Source organism: Aethalodelphis obliquidens, unplaced genomic scaffold (genome assembly GCF_003676395.1).
Source record: "Aethalodelphis obliquidens isolate GAN/ISIS:26980383/991018 unplaced genomic scaffold, ASM367639v1 scaffold38, whole genome shotgun sequence".
Classification (NCBI taxonomy): Eukaryota; Metazoa; Chordata; class Mammalia; order Artiodactyla; family Delphinidae; genus Aethalodelphis; species Aethalodelphis obliquidens.
Genome location: NW_020837982.1, coordinates 2,579,808 through 2,596,564, shown reverse-complemented (window position 1 = coordinate 2,596,564; position 16,757 = coordinate 2,579,808). Strand labels below are relative to the sequence as shown.

General features: G+C 37.5%; 1 protein-coding gene across 10 annotated transcripts in view; it reads left to right on the top strand.

Moving 5' to 3' along the window:
• NF1 (neurofibromin 1) overlaps positions 1-16,757 on the top strand; it is a 245,310-nt gene that overhangs the window by 150,748 nt on the left and 77,805 nt on the right. For 9 of the 10 annotated variants that reach the window (XR_003437957.1, XR_003437956.1, XR_003437958.1 and 6 more), the window contains 2 exons: positions 1,183-1,329; positions 4,002-4,112. Coding sequence is in view for 7 of the 10 variants with exons in the window: in XM_027130345.1 (XP_026986146.1) it covers positions 1,183-1,329; positions 4,002-4,112 (258 nt within the window). In the remaining 3 variants the exon portion in view is untranslated. Of the gene's footprint in view, positions 1-1,182; positions 1,330-4,001; positions 4,113-8,079; positions 8,742-16,757 lie in introns of those variants that run through there. The other variant, XM_027130351.1, reaches the window with a different exon arrangement.

The following is a 16,757-nucleotide window of genomic DNA, read 5'->3' as shown; positions in this document are numbered from 1 at the left end:
CACGAACCCGCGTCCCCTGCATCGGCAGGTGGACCCTCAACCACTGCGCCACCAGGGAAGCCCCTTAAATGCATTTTTTAAGCACAAACTCTTATATAACTTACAATCATATTCATGTAGTTTAATACTAGAGAGTTTTTCTTCAATTTGGTTTTTTAAAAAAAGACACATTCCAAACATAAAAAGAAGTATAGACCATAATGTAACAGAGACCCATGTCTACCACCTAGCTTTAACATTATTTATTTTTCTGTAATTACTTCAGATCTTTATAACATTTTATTTCTTGGGGAAGAAAAGGTATTACTTCTCTCTTGTGTAACTGACAAGAAAAAGGAAATTACAGGTATAACATAGGTACATATAATATAGTTTTGTGTGGTTTAAAATTTTACAGCAGTGATACACTGAGTATAGTCTCTTCACACAATATTCTATTTGAGATTTATCATTTATTTAAGTATTTCATTGAATGACTATATCACAGTTTATTTTTGCACTTCCTAAATGATGGATATTTAGGGTTTCCTGTTTTTTATTATTTTAAATAGTGATGTAATAAATATTCTTCATGTTTGTCTCCTTGTGTATTACCTAAATGTGTAATTGCTGAGTTATGGGGTATACACAGCCTCAACTTTACTAGATGTTGCCACATTACTTTTCACAGTGTACATGCTTATTTACACTTTGACAGCACTGTGTGAGAGTACCGCTTTATACACATCCTCATCAAAATTGGCATTAGCAAACTTCATAATTTTTTTGCCAGTTTGATGTTTGTGAAGTAAGGTCGTTATCTTTAGTTTTAAACGTTTAATAGTTGTTGAAAATTCATATTTACCCTGATTAAGCAGAAATCTGATATCAGGGACAGTATGCCCACTTCCTAAAAAGTGGATCAGAATGTTATATTTACTTGCTGATTGCCCATTTAATGGTAATGGATTAATGCTAGAACAAAATGAATTTTTATGTGAATTTTGTAGTTTGGGGAGTGGTCATATTTCTAAGACATCTCAGTGTAAACTTAAAACCCCTGAGCTCTTTTGGATTCTGTTTACAAATTAACAGGAACCACCAGCTGACAGTAAAAAGAAAAGCAGCCAGTGACAATCTAAAGAAATGTGTTCTGCTAAATGTGAACTGCTACCTTTTTCCTAAGTAGTTTGCTATATCTAGGGATCACAAAGCTGTTGGAAGACGACCTTTTGATAAGATGGCAACACTTCTTGCATACCTGGGTCCTCCAGAGCACAAACCTGTGGCAGATACACACTGGTCCAGCCTTAACCTTACCAGTTCAAAGTTTGAGGAATTTATGACTAGGTAAAGTATCACCTTGAAATGATGATTGCTTTCTTTTGCGATGAGATGCAAGGTTTACCACCAGGCCACTTGTTAGATATGCTTGTATATTTGATAGAGAATTATTAGGAAGGATGTACTTAATGACCACATTGCCATGTTTTGGAATCCCACTTTTCTCTTACCCTATATATTGTTGAAATATGCTTTGTTTCATAGTTGATTTTCTTATAAAAATAATAGCATCTTATTGAATAGTACTTTGTCATATTGTTTTGAGGTGTTTTTGCATTTAATAGTTAAAAGGAAGGGTAGATAACATTTTCATATTATAATTAGGGAAAACAGAGTTCAAAGTGAATAATTAATTTGCCTAAGATTCCATACCTGATTCATAGGTCCTTTGGTTCAAAGTGCAGAACTCTTTCTACTACACTGTAACATTTTTTAGAACCCTCCTGAAAATTAATGATACTAGCTTCTTTTAGATTGAGGCTCAGAAAATATAGTATACTTCAATATTGCTATAAAATTTCTGTAGACATTTGTTTTGAATCTCATTTAGATGGATTTAGTTTGGATCCTCATTGTTAGACATTCACCACTATGATGTTACAGTGAAGATAGTTTGCTGAATTCTTTAGTCTTTATAAAGTACCTTTCATACTACTTTACACTTAGTCACTTAGTGTTTCATAGTGAGTGTGGGTTAAGTGTTTTGTTCATGGTGTGTGCCAGAGGCAGAGAGAAAAAAGCAGAATATGACATTCTGAAGTTAATTCACATTAACGATTTGCACATAATGTCCCAGGCATTGTAAGTGCCTGGTATTAATCACATTACATACAGGCCATAGTTTTGTACACATGACTCCCATATTTTGATACTGTTAAAAGAATGTATGAATGTATAACAATCTCCTTTCAAACTTAATTTTTATCTTTAGCTCTGTTACTTAATTTTTATCTTTTTAGCTCTGTTACGTTTTTCTGTGTAACAAATGTTTATTCCTATGTAATTAAAGGAATATTTTCCATACAAAATTTTCATGTTACCTAGCTGAAAATTGTGCAGTCCAAAAATGTAAAACTATTTTTTATGCAACATTACTAAGGATGTCCTTGCCATTTTTCCATCTTTCAGAGAAAACCTCTTTATTAGTCCTTTTACCTAAGACCCTACCTTCCTTACAAAGCAACCTTCTGTCTTTTTGAACACTAAATGATGTAATATGTGTAAGGTACTTAGAACAATGTCTGGTGTATATATAAAGTGTTTAATAAATATTAGGTGATATTTTTGTTCTAAGTTCCTACTGATGCTGAGACTCATTTTTCTTTTAAAAAAATGGAAATAGCTTTATAATGTTGTCAACCATAAAAATAAAAATTGTTAAATTATTCAAAACAAAGAAATCTAAAAAAGAAAGTAAAACGTTTTCAGTTATTTCATCCCTTAGAGATAATTTAGTTAACATTTGGCAGATAGCCTCCCAGTCATTTACCTATACACATGTGCACCTATTTCCCTTATCAAGTGATATCTATGTTGTTTCCATTAATATTAAACAAATGCTGACCTGGCACAAGCAATATGATGAACTGAGGTAATGCAGCCTCTCCTCCCACCCCCAAGACACATAGAAAAACTAGGTAAAAGAAAATGTATTTTAATAATAAAGTAGCACAGGGAGATCAGCTCGTTGCTTTGTGACAACCTAGAGGGGAGGGAGAGAGGCTCAAGAGGGAGGGGGATATGAGGATATATGTATATATATAGCTGATTCACTTTGTTGTACAGGAGAAACTAATACAACATTGTAAAGCAATTATACTCCAATAAAGATATTTTGAAAAATAATAAATGCATACATAGCTGGAAGAGAATTTTGGAGCAAATTACCTAGTATACAGTCAGTACAGAGAGATAAAGAAATGGAAAATATGAAAGAGTTTAAGAGATACAAGTGAGAATGAGAAGGTCCAGCATATCTAATAAATAGAGCTTAAAGAGAATAGTGAAGAGGTAATATATGAAAGACAACAAATGAGAATTTTCCAGGGTTGTTGACTGACAAAAATCTTCAGGTTAAAGACACACACTGAGTACTGAGCAGAATATATAAAAATTAAACCATGCCTTCTTTGGAAGTATATTTAAATATATATAAGAGTATAATTATAAAAGTGATATTCAGAATCAGGGAGATTAGAATGGACTTTTAATAAATTGTGTTGGTACAACTATACCAGTAAGTAACCATCTGGAAAAAGATAACGCTATTTGTGAGGATAAATTCCCGTAAAGAAGAACATGTGGGCCTTTCTCACTCATTCAGAATCAGTAAGCCAGGAAAGAAAAGGTTGATAAACTGAACTCTTAAAAAACAAACAAGTAAGTAAAAACTCAAAAATTTATGTCTAGAAAGAAAAATGATTAAAAACAATTCTATGGTTAATATCCCTGTCCAGTAGTTTTCTTAGCATTATCCTAAGAACCACTGTTTGTGGTTCAAAGAACAACACCTTGAATTTTTTGGTACATGTTAACCACATTGCCCTTCAGAAAGCGTGTTGCTTTTAAAATATTTTGTCATTTTGTATATTTTATCATTGGTGCAGTTGTGGATTTTTGTAGATATTCAGTGGACAATGTAAAGCCTATGAGTTACTCTATTCTTTTTTTTCTTTCAGGCATCAAGTACATGAAAAAGAAGAGTTCAAAGCTTTGAAAACTTTGAGTATTTTCTACCAAGCTGGGACTTCCAAAGCTGGGAATCCTATATTTTATTATGTTGCACGGAGGTAAGAAACACTATGTTTTATCTTACCAGAGCTTTTAAAATGATATCAAATGTAGAGAGACAGGAAGTTTGGTTTTTCCCATTTGATTTTACTAGAATTGGAGACAAGTTTTTCTGGGAGAATGTAGCTGGGTAAACAGCCATCTTGTCCCTAAATGATGCTCAGTACATTAGAAATTGCTTTTCAGACTACCTGTTTCGTATTGGCTTCTCTTTGTTACATCAATTTTTTTATACCACGTTACAATGAATTAATTACCAAGAGTAAAAAAAATCACAACTTTTTATTTTCTGGTGTATTCTGATTAAATACTATCCATCACATGATACTCAGAAAGTTTTTTTTAAACGGAAAGAGTCTTAGTGAGAACTTTTAGTAATATGCTGTGTAAGACAACATCAGGGTGATTTAACAAACAATTCAGAGACACTATGGGAAATTTCTATAAAGATATGGCACAGGTGACAGCCTGAAAAATTGATTGTATTTGTTCATGCTGCCTTTCAGTCCAGGCTAGTTCCTAGAAAACCTTTCTGGCAGTGCTCCTCCTTCACAATAGGTATAATGCTTGCATTGCTTTCCCTGCCATTGTCTTTTCTTTCTTGCCTCATTCTGCCTTCCTTTTGAGAACTTGTCTGTGACGTTAGTCAGTTTTACTTCTTCTCATTTAGTGTGACATAAACTCATGGTAATTGAACCTTAGGGACAGTGTGATATAATAGAGAGACCACTGGCTTTGGAATCTCAAGGACTATGTTTACTCTTGTTCTGCTGTTCCACTAGGCTCTGGGAATTAATCTTTCTGAATTACCTCAATTTAACATAAATTGAGGAATTATGTCAGTAGACTTAATGGTCATGAATGGCAAAAAATTGGCAGTGTATAGGAAATAAATGGAGGTTGAGAAGTAGTGGCAGAGGAGTGAAAAAAGGAAGGTGGGAGGTGGGAAACTCAGTTAATTGGATAATTCAGATAGCGTTAACACCAAGAAGTCCTAAGAACTGGGGTGTTAGGGAATCAAGAGGGCATAGAAACTTGCATTTATCCTTGGCCCTTCTCTTTAACAACTCTGAGTAACATCTCTTCACCTTCCCATGAAAGTCTTCTACCTTTTATCTCAGATGCTGTTTCTAAATTGCCTAAGATGATTTTAATTTTCTTTTGCATTTGAGATGAACCCTATTTGTATTCCATCCCCAATCTTTAACACCACCAGTGTTTTGTTTTTTTTTTTTTTTTTTCGGTACGCGGGCCTCTCACTGTTGCGGCCTCTCCCGTTGCGGAGCACAGGCTCCGGACGCGCAGGCTCAGCGGCCATGGCTCACGGGCCCAGCCACTCCGGGGCATGTGGGATCTTCCCGGACCGGGGCACGAACCCGTGTCCCCTGCATCGGCAGGCGGACTCTCAAACCACTGCGCCACCAGGGAAGCCCCACCAGTGTATTTTGATTTTCCCTATTTTGTCGAAGTAATTAACAGTGAGACATTGGTAAGAGAGGTAGATAGACATATGTCTCTCCCCTGCCCCTTTAAATTCTTGTTAGTTTACAAGTCAGAAAGGTTTCTGGAAAACCTCAAAGCTGAGTTTTTTCTTCAGGATCAGAGTGTAAGATTGTGTTCGTTCTCTGCAGTGGTCTGTACTATACAGGCCAAAAGGAAAGTAGCATGCCTGATGCAGACACCCTCTGTGGTATTAAATCAGTGGGATTTCCAAGAAACGTGTTTAATATGGTGACTTGAGAGTACTAAGGATTCCCGGCTCTGCTGCTTCTTAGATAAGTTAATTTTTACGAATCTGTTTCTTCATGTGTTAAAGAGGGGGAGATGTTTATAAAAACTATCCTGCCTACATCTCCCATAATGTATTTTGTGACCTATAAAGTTCTGTACAGAGTATATTTGAGGTTTTCTTTTTTGGTTGTTTTTGTTTTGGGATATGACTTTACTAATTTCAGACTTTCAGATGTTTCAGTTTCTTACTTAGACCTACGAGAGTGCCTCCTGGCCTTCATTGTCACCTGGTGTGAAGCTTCCGGTCCAGGACAGATGAGCACGTAATAGCTCAGAGTAGAGAGAGGCCCAGTTCCTCCACTGTATACAAAAGCAGGGGAAGGTAGTAACTCAGCCAACTTTTTCAGAGAACACTTAGGTTTGACTTTTTGATGTTCCTTTGTTTTTGTGGCTTAGACTACCATGTATTAGTTTATGTCTTTTGAGCTGTGGATTCCAGTCTCCTTACAGATACTCCACAGACATTTCGCACTTGAAATGTCCAAAATTTAATTCAGTGTATATTCAAATCAACTTCTTCTTCACGCCATATTCCCTTTCTCAGTAGCATCACCATCCCTTCTCACTCTAGAAACCCTAATCATTTAAAATTCTTCCCTCTTTCTTTTATCCTCCTCATTATCAATCACCATGTCTGATTTTAGTTGTGTGATCTAGGCTCATCAGTTAGGCTGTTTTAGTCAGGGCCCTGTTACTACAAAGAAGGCATTCTTACTTTCTCAAGAAGATAGGCCTCAGGAAAAACATGAATTAGAGCAGGGCCTGCCCGGATGTAGACAGAACTTAGATGTCTGTCAGTCCTGGAACCAGCTTGAGCTAATTCTCTCTTGGCTTCACGTTCAAGTCTACCTCATAATTTTTCTCTTTCTGTATTTCTTCAGTTTTAGCCCCAGCTAGTCAGTCCTTCATTACCTCAACACTGCACACTTCAAATTCCAGAAGGAGAACATGTTCAGCTAAAAATACCTGTTTGGCAAAGCCCTTAATGCTATATGCTGGCCAGCCAGTAGATTTCTGGCTGCCCCTAAGTCAAGTACTTGTTCCTAGCCTAGCAGTCATGTGATTCAGAATAACCTCCTAGTGCTATTCCTTTATCAGGGGCTGTCCTGTGTTTTAATTTTTTTGAATTGAGTCTTAATGGTTTAATATCACTTTTCGGTACTTTGGAAATGTCTTTTGAATTCATTTCCCTCCCACTGCCATTAGTGAGACTCTCTTATTAGCTTTAACCTGTACTAATGCAGCATTATTCTCCTACTCCCTAAACCCCACATAACTACTTCCAGGTCATCTTTTTATTTATTTATTTATTCATTCATTCATTCATGGTTGCATTGGGTCTTTGTTGCTGCGCACAGGCTTTCTCTAGTTGCAGCGAGCAGGGGCTACTCTTCATTGCGGTGTGCAGGCTTCTCACTGCAGTGGCTTCTCGTTGCAGAGCACGGGCTCTAGGCGCACAGGCTTCAGTAGTTGTGGCACGCGGGCTTCGGTAGTTGTGGCTCGCGGGCTCTAGAGCCCAGGCTCAGTAGTTGTGGTACACGGGCTTAGTTGCTCCGTGGCATGTGGGATCTTCCTGGGCCAGGGCTCAAACCCGTGTCCCCTGCATTGACAGGCTACTTCCAGGTCATCTGAACGTTGCTTCTGGAGGCAGTTTCCAGTTCAGATCTAATCTTGTCTCTCTCCATTTGTTAAATAGAGTTCCCATATAAAGTCCAGGTTCATATAAAGTCAGGCATGCTGGGTGTTCCATAATTTTGACCTAATTTAGTTTCTAATCTTTTCCTGCTATTGCCTCCTATACACTTTTGCTCCTAGCCTGTAATAGTTAAAGTACCATAAATATAAGGACAGTTGTTGCAGCATTGTTTATAGTGGCAAAAAACTGAAAATAATATAACTGTATCAAAAGGAAATTGTTGAATAAATAATGATACATCTCTATTATGGAATAATATGCAATGTGTTAAGTCTAGTTTGATTGTTACAAGTGATAGAAATGAAATTTAAACTTGTGTGAACCAGGAAAGATATCAATTGCCACATGTACCCAAGAAGATCAAGAGACGGACTGGCTTCTTGCATGACGACGTGCAGAGCTTTGAACAGTATCATCTGGAGAACATCTGTCTTCTCTGTGTCTTGACTCTACTTTCTTTGTGTTGATTTTATTCCCAGGCAGCTCTTCCTAAGCTACAGCCAGTGATGGTTTGTGTTCTCCCAGCTTAACAACCCAGTGGAAAAACACTTCTTTCCCAGTAGTAACAGCAAAAGTACTGGTCTCATTGGCCTGAGTCACCTGCCAATTTCTGAGGCCTTCGCTATGGCAAGGGGAATGGAATTTCTTGGTTGTCTGTGCCCGAATTATGTGCCCATCCCTGGAGCTCAGTGGTGAAGCCAGCTTGAACTGCATGAACTAAAAGGGGTGGGGGGATGGGAGCAGGGTTTCCCAAAGGGAAATTGGACTGCCGATATCAGAATGAGGAAAAATGGATTCTGAGCAGGAGAAAGTAACAGAAGTCCTCTAATGCACCTTTAAAAAGATCCAGAAGGCTGGCTCTGACATTTATCATGCAAGGTGCAGAGGAATGTGGGTGTGTATGTGCACAGGCATATGATATGTATAGACTGTGAAGTGTGTGAAAGTATACACATTAAACTGTTCACATTGCTTATCTCAGGGGAGTATGATTGGAGCAGGTAGAGGATCAATTATAGTATTTCTATTATATATCTCTGTTGTTTGACTTGTTGCCAGGGGCACATATTATTTTTGTCAGAGTAATTAAAAATATAAAACCTGAAAGTACAATGAAGAGTCTTCCTCTTAGGAATATTGTGATACCTGGCAGTTGCCTTTTGGGTGTCAGTAGTAGCTAAAACTTACTGAGTGCTTTCTCTGCATCAGGCAAACTGTGCATATTATATACTTTTTCATTTAACCCTTAAAGTAACCTGCTGAGCTATTATTATTACCAGTGATTGACTTGTGTGTAAACTGAAATTTAGAGAAATTGTTAGTCATTCACAAATGTAGGTATCAATCAGAATGACCTGGGAAATTAAAGCAAGCAAATGTATATATCCCAAGGCCCTACCTGGGCTGCCAAATCAAAATTTCAGGGTAGAGCCTAATCTGTATATCTAACAGACACCCCAAGTGATTCATTCATAGTCAGTTTATTACTGGTTTGTTTGGGAGTCTCACTGGTCAGGTATTTAATTCATGGTGGTACAACTAGTAAGAATCAGAGTTGGGTTTCAAACCTTAACAACTGCACTATTAATAACATGATTATTAAAAAGATAACATGTTTATTATCACTGTTAAAATTACACACTAGGTTTTTAGGTTAAATCAGTCTTTGTAGACCAGCATGAAAATCTTACCAGTAGTTATGGGACATATTTCTGTAGGGAAGAATTCTGAATTCTAGGCATCAGATTTACAAATGACCTTTTGCAATAAAGGACAAAAGTTTACTCTAAAATAATTTTGTCATTGGAGCAGCTGTAGTCTGCATTCCAAAGGTTAGCCGAATTGGAACCTTTTTTACTGTAACAACGTATTACTATCACACATTCATGGAATATGGTGACACAGATAGATGTATTGTTTTGTACAGCAGCGGGCACCAGGGACCGGTTTTGTGGAAGAACAATTTTTCCACAGACCCAGCGGGGGTGGGGAGGAGGAATGGTTCAGGTGGTAATGTGAGTGATGGTTCAGGCAGTAATGCGGGTGATGGGGAGCGGCAGATGAAGCTTCCCTCGCTTGCCTACCACTCACCTCCTGCTGTGCGGCCCGGTTCCTAACAGGCCTAGGGGTTGGGGACCCCTGTTGTAGAGCACTGTAGTTTATCCTTTTGTCTATTTAATAAAAAATAAAATAAATACAAAAACAACACACGCCACTCCTCAGTCCCCATCCCCAACCCCCTATCCGTTACACACACACACACACACACACACACACACACACAGAAGCATACTTTGGTTAAACGTTGCCAATATAATTTCTTCTGTTACACCTTTAATGTAAAAACCTGAGTTTCAACTCAGTTTTGCAAACATTTAAAAGGCAAACATGTGGTATTTTGCCTTTTTTAGCATTTATAAGGAAGGAAACCGTCATATTAAGGTAATAATTAAGCTTACACAATTAAAATTTGCAAACAACCAGATTGAACTAGGATATGATAATTAACTCAGAAGTAAGTTGAAATAAATTTAATTTTCCTAGTGTGCTTGTCATTCAGCAGATATAGTGAACTGAGATAGCAATGCAAACAGTCCAAGTCCACTTCAGCCTGAGTGTACACAAAACATCAAAAATATTACATAGAAAAGAAAGTGAGTGCTGTCCACTGCATTCATTGTGGTGCCGCTGCTTTCCGTGTTCGTGGTTGTGGCTGTCTTTGGGGCCACTTCTGTACACTTAATTGTCTTGAGATTTGAAGTTGTCTTGGGATTTGAAGTTGTCTTGGGATTTGAAGTTGTCTTGAGATCCAGAGATGCTTGGAGGTCTGGAGTTGTCTTGGGATTTGAAGTTGTCTTGGGATTTGAAGTTGTCTTGAGATCCAGAGATGCTTGGAGGTCTGGAGTTGTCTTGGGATTTGAAGTTGTCTTGGGATCCAGAGATGTTTGGAGCTCTGGAGTTGTCTTGGAATTTGGGGTTGTCTCAGAATTTGTGCTGATCTGCTTAGAAGCTGTCATAGAATTTGAGGTCGTCAGTGTTGGAGTTGACTGCAAAGTGTCACCAACCAACAGGAGGAGCAGACTGAGTAATAGCTTGAACATCATTTTCCTGTTTCAAAATAATTATGGAAAATTAATATAACACTTGGATCACAAGCAAATCTAAGAACTTGCTTTTTTAAAAGTGGTGGTGAGGGGGCAGGAGGAATGAAGGAAACCTTATCTCAGCACTGAGGAAATGCCAACCTTGGTTTAACAAATTTCATAGTTTTTAAGATAAAAGGAAATTCAGAAGGGATCGATATCAACTCCTCCATTTTACAGATGGCCTCAGACAAAGGCAAAAGGATGCATATCTAAAAATGACCAGAACTAGAACTTGAATCTGAGCCTTAGTCTAGTGTTCTTTAGTAGATGGGGACTATGACATAGGCATAGTATAGACATATCCCAAATGTTTACTAGTAAACCATTTTTAAAGTAAGGCTAATTTTTTTTTAATCATATATTCAAATCTAGTGGTTTGCCACATTTGAGATAAAGCAGCTAGCCCATGTTGAACACGGATAACTATTCTTTTTTTTAACTTAAATCTCAAACTTTAATTTTAGAAATCTAATATATGCTAAAATTTACTTTTGGTTCTAATGTATAATTGAGAAAATTTCAAATTAATATTACCTTTTGATGTTTTTTCTTTGAAGATGAAAACTTCAGGCTTTCTCCAGTGTCCCGTGGGGGATCTAATTTCTCACTCACTGTGTGCTGTTTAAATAAAATTAGTAAGTCACATGTTATAAACTTGACCTGCTATTTGCTCTTTGGAAATAACCTATTGAGTGCTTTCCAAACTGGTGCAAACAGATGGACTGTGGCAGAAATCAAGGAATTCAAATAAAGTTCCTCTAAAATCTAGTGTCTTATTTAAAGAACCCTGTGAATACCACTTTGTTATTCCTCTTATCCATGTGTATATTAGTGAATGTCTTCATTAGATTAGCACTAACTGGAGGAATATACTCTTTGCCTGCTGTGATTATCATGACTTAAAATCAAGTAAGTATATTAGAGATAGATTTTTTTTTTCTTAAAGCATCTTGTATATATGTTTAGAGGGTAGGTAGTTTTTGGCTAGGATTATTTTGAAGTTTTAAAAATAATTCAAGAATATAGCATTCTAGGAGTTTAATTTCTAGTAAATAATTATTCTATTAGAAAAGAAGTTAAACTTTATTAACATAAAGCTAAATAAGAAAAGAATTGCATATGAAAGTGATACTTTTCACATTGAGTTTGCAAAGTTTTTTTTAGTACATGAAATCACCCACATTGAAGCACATTAAGTGAATTCTTTAAAGGAATTTCATCTTTCGGTCACTCCTTTTCTTTGATAAGTGGTATACAGGGAAGTTGGGTTGCATTGTGCTAATGTTTTCATCACATTAGCCGGCTCTTTTAAGAAATTGCAGGGCTGTGAACAATGGTGTTGACATACAAGGAAATGGCTACCTAAGTGGCAGAAGCACAAGTCAGTACATGTTCCTGACTTGTTTTACTTTGCTATGTAGGTTTCTTTTTCCTCCTGAGTGAAGAGAACCAGTGCTTGCTAAATCTTATTTATATTAGGTACATATTGTATAGAACCTAACTTAACTGGAGATTTGTGTGATCAGACCTAAGAAGTAAATATAAAAAGCCTCAGAGTAGATATTATAAGTCAGAGTACTAAGATAATGCACAGATAACTTTTTATTGATGCTTCAAACACCTCAATCTCAACTTATTTAAAATTTTAAATTCAACATTTTCCCCTTCCTATGTTGGGTTGGCTAAAATGTTCGTTTGGGTTTTTTGGTAAGATTTTATGGAAAAAGTCGAAAGAGCTTTTTGGCCAATACATATTTTTCTCATAATCTCTTTCTCGGTTAACTGCGTCATTACCCAGCCAAATGGCTCTCCAACCTTGAATTTCTTATTGTCTTCTTATTGATCTTAAGCTGCCCACGCCTCTCGGTGATAATTAAGTAAAATTAAAAATTCTGAACACTCCCCACTTAAATGTTCCCCCACCCCCCAAAAAATCATTTTCAAGTATTTAGGTCTTTAAATACCTCCCACTTCTTTATCTTTGTGCAGCTTTCCCCATCTGCCCAAAGTATTTCTTCCTCATTCAACATTGCATTCTTCCTTCAAGGTCTAACTCTGATGGCAGCACCTTTTATGAGAGCCTTCCTTAGTTCTATACTTCAGAATCAGACATTTTAGGACTTCGTACTTCTAGAGCACTTATCAGAGTCTGTTTTTTTACTATAGATGTATCCTCAGTCTTTCTTCAACCAAATTCTGGCTTCCTTGTGATCAGGTACTACTACTTTTTTTTTTTTTTTTAACATCTTTATTGGGGTATAATTGCTTTACAATGGTGTGTTAGTTTCTGCTTTATAACAGAGTGAATCAGGTATACATATACATATGTTCCCATATCTCTTCCCTCTTGTGTCTCCCTCCCTCCTACCCTCCCTATCCCACCCCTCTAGGTGGTCAGGTACTACTTCTTATTCTTTGTACCTGCTAGCACAGTGAGTACTTGTACATAATAGGGTACAAGAAACACTGGAATTTGCTGAAACACCTCTTTGTTTCTTCACGTCTGAGGGCTGATATCATTAGTGATGTCTAAAATAATAGACATTTGGTCATTTGCAGTTTTCCCTGCATTATAAAGTCCTATTTCTACTTTCTGGCAGCTGTTTTGAGAGGATTTCTTTATTTGTATGATGTGGATCATAATGTACATTCATATCCTTTACCTGTGTTATATAACAAAAATTCAACCGAGTAAATTGTAAAGATCTAATTGGCTTTATTTGAACAATTCATGAATCGGACAGCATCCCATCTAACAAGTAGAGAGGAGCTCCAAAGGGTTATGGAAAGGGAAAGTTTTTGTTTTTGTTTTCCACATCTTTATTGGAGTATAATTGCTTTACAATGTTGTGTTAGTTTCTGCTGTACAGCAAAGTGAATCAGCTATATGTGTAAGGTCGGATCTTAACAAACGGCACCACGAAACAGAGGAAAGCTTCAAGTGAGCTTTATTAGGGAGCGCTCCCAGGCGAGGTTCACTGGTCCGAGAGAAAGGGGACCAGAGAAGTCGCACCCGGGCGAGGGTTGGGCAAGATTTTATAGCGGAAGAAGGGAAAGGGCTGTGGTGAATCTGGGAGGGCGCAGGGTATTCCTTATTTGGTGGTCTTTTCGGGTATCCTGGGGGACCGTTAGTCCCGCCCCTCGAAAGGCGGGAAGGCTGGGCTGGGTTCAAAGTCCCCAGGTCAGTTTCTGGAACTGGGTGGTCCGGAGAATTTCGGTCTGATGCAAACTGTGAATCTGATTGTGTTCCCCTGCCTCGGGCCAGTTGGCCTTACAATATGTATACATATATCCCCATATCTCTTCCCTCTTTCGTCTCCCTCCCACCCTCCCTGTCCCACCCCTCTAGGTTGTCACAAAGCATCGAGCTGATCTCCCTGTGCTATTCAGCAGCTTCCCTCTAGCCATCCATTTTACATTTGGTAGTGTATATATGTCAATGCTACTCTCTCACTTCGTCCCAGCTTCCCCTTCCCCCGCTGTGTCTGTCTGTGTCTTTACTCCTGCCCTGCCACTAGGTTCATCAGTACCGTTTTTTTTTAGATTTATGGAAAGTTTTTAAAGGCAAGACAAGGAAGTCATAAACAGAAGTTATTTCAGGCTTAAGTAACCTGCCATGGGGGATGGACAGGGTCTGTCTATGTGGCAGATTATCTCATCTTCCTTTTGGTGCTGACCAGAAAATTTCACTCTGACTGGTTAGGATTACGTTCCTGGAGAAGGCTGTAACTGCAGTTAGTTTAGGTGTTAAGTCTCCGTTTTAGCACAAGTGACTCCATTTGGTGCTTGTTGTTTCTTTCTTTTTTTTTTTTCAATAGTATGTAGTAGCAAGTGGCTTTTCAGTGTGGACAGTTCGGTTTCAAAAACTCTAAAACATGTTCTTTTTAAATGTGGTGGGAAAATCTTCATATTTGAAATTTTTAATGAGGCAAAATGTCATTTAGTAATATATTTGTTTAAGATGAGTTTTTTCTTGTGTGACATATAAACTGGCTCTTAGTAATATTTGAAAGGAGGGGCCCCAAACGTGTTTTTACTAATGACAGCCTCATTGGAATAAGAGTTTAAAGACTCAAACATAACTGCTTTGAAGAAAAATGTAAAGAAATTTAGATATGTGACATTTATGTTTAAAATTTAAATCAGTTTATAGTCAACTCATTGTTAATATATGAAGATATTTTACTAGTTTCAGGTGACTCCTTCATCCTTTGATTACTTTTACTATGTTTTAAAGAGACTAGCCTTTACAGTGTGTTTCTAAGTTTATATTTAATGTCCTGCAGCTTTTTTTTTATGATTTAGTGTCAGGACAAGAGACTCATAACACTTCATCAAAGTATACTTTGTTAAGCAAGAAAGATTTCATTTACTCATTGTAGAAAAGCCATACCATGAGGAAATATTAGAGCCTGTAGATAGATGAAATTATTTTTAAACATTTATTGGCTTTCTTTATTTGTCATTGGTATGAGGAAATGCAGCTGAGTATCTGATGCTAAGTAATAGAACTGGTAAATGGGTGTGGCTGTGTGCCAGTTACTCTTACACTATACAATGTCTCAGGTGCAGTTGTCGTCACTGAGGCTTTGGGTGGCAAGGAAGGGCCTTCCAGTGGTTTTTGTGGTGTATGGCATCTTTATTTTTCCTTAGTGGTGTTTTGTTCTTTTCTTTCTTGATGAAAAGCCATTAAATCTTAGTTTATTTTCTGTTGAGGCAAGCATTTGACAGGCATTTGAACTCCCTCAGCCTTCCAGAAGTGTTCACTTTGTTTTTTTGAGCTGTGACTATGGGCAACAAAATAACACAAAGTAAAGAACTACATTTCCTGGTATTGAGTATTTCATCAGATTTATTTGATACTTGGCCTTGAGATACCCATTTGAAATATTCAGATATCTAATTTTTTACTGATAAATCATATTTTCCATGGAATAAATAAATAACAAACCTTGTAAATTAGTTATTTGAAGTGTAACTAAAGAAGACAGATACATGGGGAATTATGTACCACTATGGGTTCAGTTATCTCCATTTCTGATCTTTTTAATTACCGAGAATCTCTTATACAAGACATAGGAGTAATATTTACAATATTTATGTAGCACCTACAAAGTGCTTTAATATACATGTTTTAACTATTCTTTAAAATACCCATGTGGAACACGTGTTCTTAACAAGGTTTTTACCAGAGGACACATTTAATCGTTTACCCAAGATAACAACACAGGCTTTTGGTGACAGTCTTATCTCACGCTCTTTCTATTAAATCCCAGTGTACTTTAAATACTCTTCGAATTGTTTTGATCAGAAAAAACTACAGTTTTGCTGCTTTTATTGTGTGTTTGTGTGTGTATGTTTAATTTCTGTACTTAGATTTCATCAATAACTTCCAACAAATTCAGAATATCAGGCCATGGTTTATTGAAAAGATAAATGGGTGTATTGGGCATATGTCTCAACTGGTTCCTGAACGTGTTTAACAGAGTTGGGGCCGTTGAACCAAAGTGACATTTCGTAAAACATGAGCTTCTTAAGAACCTCACTTGTATCACAGTTTTTTTGTTTTGGTTTGGTTTTTTTGCGGTACGCGGGCCTCTCACTGTTGTGGCCTCTCCCGTTGCGGAGCACAGGCTCCGGACGCGCAGGCTCAGCGGCCATGGCTCACGGGCCCAGCCGCTCCGTGGCATGTGGGATCCTCCCAGACCGGGGCACGAACCCGCGTCCCCTGCATCGGCAGGCGGACTCTCAACCACTGCGCCACCAGGGAAGCCCCAATGTATCACAGTTTTTAAAGTGTGGAGCAGACTAATCTGCTTAACACATTATTAACACATTGAGGTGGCTTTTTTTTTTTGTTTCCTTGATTTCCCTTGAGCAATCTACGTGTACTAAATTGTTCACAGGTATCAGAATTAACTGTTCTCTGAAATTGTTCCAAAGGTAACTCCCCACTGCCCAGAACTAACTTCTTATATGACAAGTAGCAGCCTAGCCAAATCCCCTTCATT